This window comes from Wasmannia auropunctata, unplaced genomic scaffold (genome assembly GCF_000956235.1).
Source record: "Wasmannia auropunctata unplaced genomic scaffold, wasmannia.A_1.0 LD336116.1, whole genome shotgun sequence".
Lineage (NCBI taxonomy): Eukaryota > Metazoa > Arthropoda > Insecta > Hymenoptera > Formicidae > Wasmannia > Wasmannia auropunctata.
Window position 1 is genome coordinate 3,813,256 of NW_012026774.1, and position 2,543 is coordinate 3,815,798.

Below are 2,543 nucleotides of genomic sequence, written 5' to 3' on the forward strand. Positions count from 1 at the left end.
GCATTATCTGATACTACTGCATATATTGTTGTACCATATAAATTCATTGCTAATTGGATGGATTTGTTTACAATATCGGTTAATTTATCACTTGTTTCACTTTCACTAGTAACATCCCAGGCATTAAGAAATGCAGCATGTCCTTTAGCATTGTGCAATATAGTTACAACAGTTTTCGTGTTATTAGAAGTATTTTTCCAACCATCTATAAGTAATACCGATTCAGGATTGATGATATCTTTCGACATTTTGAGACATCGTTCATATTCTTTTTCTAATAAAGTCGATGATAATGCTTTACGTCCTGGTAAATGTAACCTATAAGCTGGTCGAAGAGCTTTAACAAAATTTTTAAAGTGATCGGACTCTATAACGTTAAAAGGAATATTGCATCCAAAAAAAAAACTACATAGTTTTGTATGTAATTCGTTAAGTTCTTTATCCGAGACTTTGTCTAAGAAGCTATTTAACGATTCGTTCTTCTTTCTTCGTTTCGAAGAACGAGGACTTGATGACCGCGTTGCAATTGATGGTGGAGTTGATGAAGGTACAGTTTTATCCATTAATTGATCTGTATCACATAATGGATCGATAGGTACTACATAATAATCTTTTGTGATAAGAGCCGTGTTATTTGGAATGTTTTCTTTATTCTCTGCACTGACTTGCTTTGTGTTATTGACAAACTGAAAAGTATATATTATTCATTAGTACATACATTAGTGTTATAAAATACATTTACATACATATCTTATTTAAATTAATATAAAAATATAAATAAGGAACAAATATGTTTTACCACTATTTCTTCCTCAACATCTATGTGAGACAAATCTTGGCTTGTAACTGCATCGACAATCTGAACAGTATATTATTTAGTCATATATACATGTTATATATAAAATATACTTATATATAAATTTTCTCTAAATTGATATAAAGACATAAAAAAGGAACATATTTTTAGGAAAGTATTTTTTACCATTACTTCTTCCTGATGAATGTCTATGTGAGAGGAATTTTGATTTGTTGTAGCTGTATTTTTGCATATTGATCTACAAAACAATTTTTTAATGAATTAGAGTTAGAGTTAGATTATAGGTTAGATTTGACATATTTTAATTGTATAATTTATATTATTTTAATTACAAAATTATATAAATAATGCATAAATCCTAGTAACTTACAATTAGATGTTAATTTACCTGTGAGATTTTAAACGGAGAAAAGATGTATTAGTTAAATCGTGGCTGCAATATGCACAACGTGCATAATACTTATTGTTTCTTTTTATCAGAGTAAAATCCAGTTCATTAAATCCACTATTTATTTTTCGTGGCATCTTAGATGTTCAGCACAGAATGCGGCAACGTTTACTACGCGATGGAAGTGATGGAACACTTCGAACAATAGTTAATCAACGTACTGTTTTTCCATAAGAGCTAGGTTATGCGTCCTGTACGCCATATTAATTCATTGTCTACTGACTGTCTACATAGATGACGCTTTATAAAATAGTTTACGTTGTCTACACGTAAACGTAGAGTATTATATTTTACGCGTAGACGCACAACCCTGATTAATATTTAATTAATAAGATATATATAAAATGCGGGCACGCCAAGTTTTTGCTTCACTGTGATCCCATTGGTCATTTTAGTCACTTTAAGCCTGTTTTATGAAACTTAAAAATATTTGGAAAGACTGGCATTAAACTTTTGCTGCATGTATAATGGTTAAACGGTTTTTAAAAAGAAATTTTTGTTTTTATGTCTAATCAAATACTTGGCAACTTGAATGATCTCATATTTGTTTTTGGTCAATTTTTATTTGTTAAAATAATATTTTTGGTTTAGGAAGGATGTAACATACGATACTTTTTTATATACTTGGCGTAACCTTTTTCTTTTTTTTAAAAAGAGTTTTGGTAGGATTAAGATATTCTGTCATAATTATTTCATGTATGTCTTCATTATCAGATGTTTCAAGAACGTCTACACTTGTATAAATTTTTTCTGTTGTTTCATCCAACAAATTCACTACTTTTTTGTTTATTTCATCAACATCAATATTTCTAGCAGATAATATAACATGATTAGCAATATTTTTATATCTTTTATGTGTTATAATATCTTCATATATTTCTTTAATCATATCCGAATTAACGTTTGCAATATATTTTTCTGGAATTTGAACATTATTTGATTGATCATTTAAAGTACCATTACCTAAATCAAGTAAAAATTGTGCAAATTCTTTTTCCTGTGATAAAACTCTTATATTTTCCGTTAATGAAAATATTTTAAATTGTTTCCATAAAGTACTAAATTTTATAGATAAGTTTATAATTTCACTACGTGTAGCTCTTTCTTTTATAGGCATTAATTGTCTAAAATCTCCTCCGAGAAGTACAATTTTTCCACCAAAATATAAATCATTTTGCATTATATCACGTAATGTTCGATCCATTATTTCTAATAATAACGTGGCGCCATAGGAGCTTCATCCATAATAAAAACATCTACGCGTTTTAATTTATCAGC

The 2,543-nt window shown here is 28.4% G+C and overlaps 1 protein-coding gene across 1 annotated transcript in view; it reads right to left on the minus strand.

Annotated features, from left to right (window-relative positions):
* LOC105448508 overlaps positions 1-1,560 on the minus strand; it is a 2,549-nt gene extending 989 nt beyond the window's left edge. Inside the window, exons 1-4 of the mRNA XM_011687151.1 lie at positions 1,206-1,560; positions 983-1,055; positions 800-859; positions 3-686 (exon numbers count right to left, since the gene is read on the minus strand). Of these exons, the coding sequence (XP_011685453.1) occupies positions 3-686; positions 800-859; positions 983-1,055; positions 1,206-1,342 (954 nt within the window). The 5' untranslated portion in view covers positions 1,343-1,560. The remainder of the gene's footprint in view (positions 1-2; positions 687-799; positions 860-982; positions 1,056-1,205) is intronic.
* Positions 1,561-2,543: the final 983 nt, after the last annotated feature.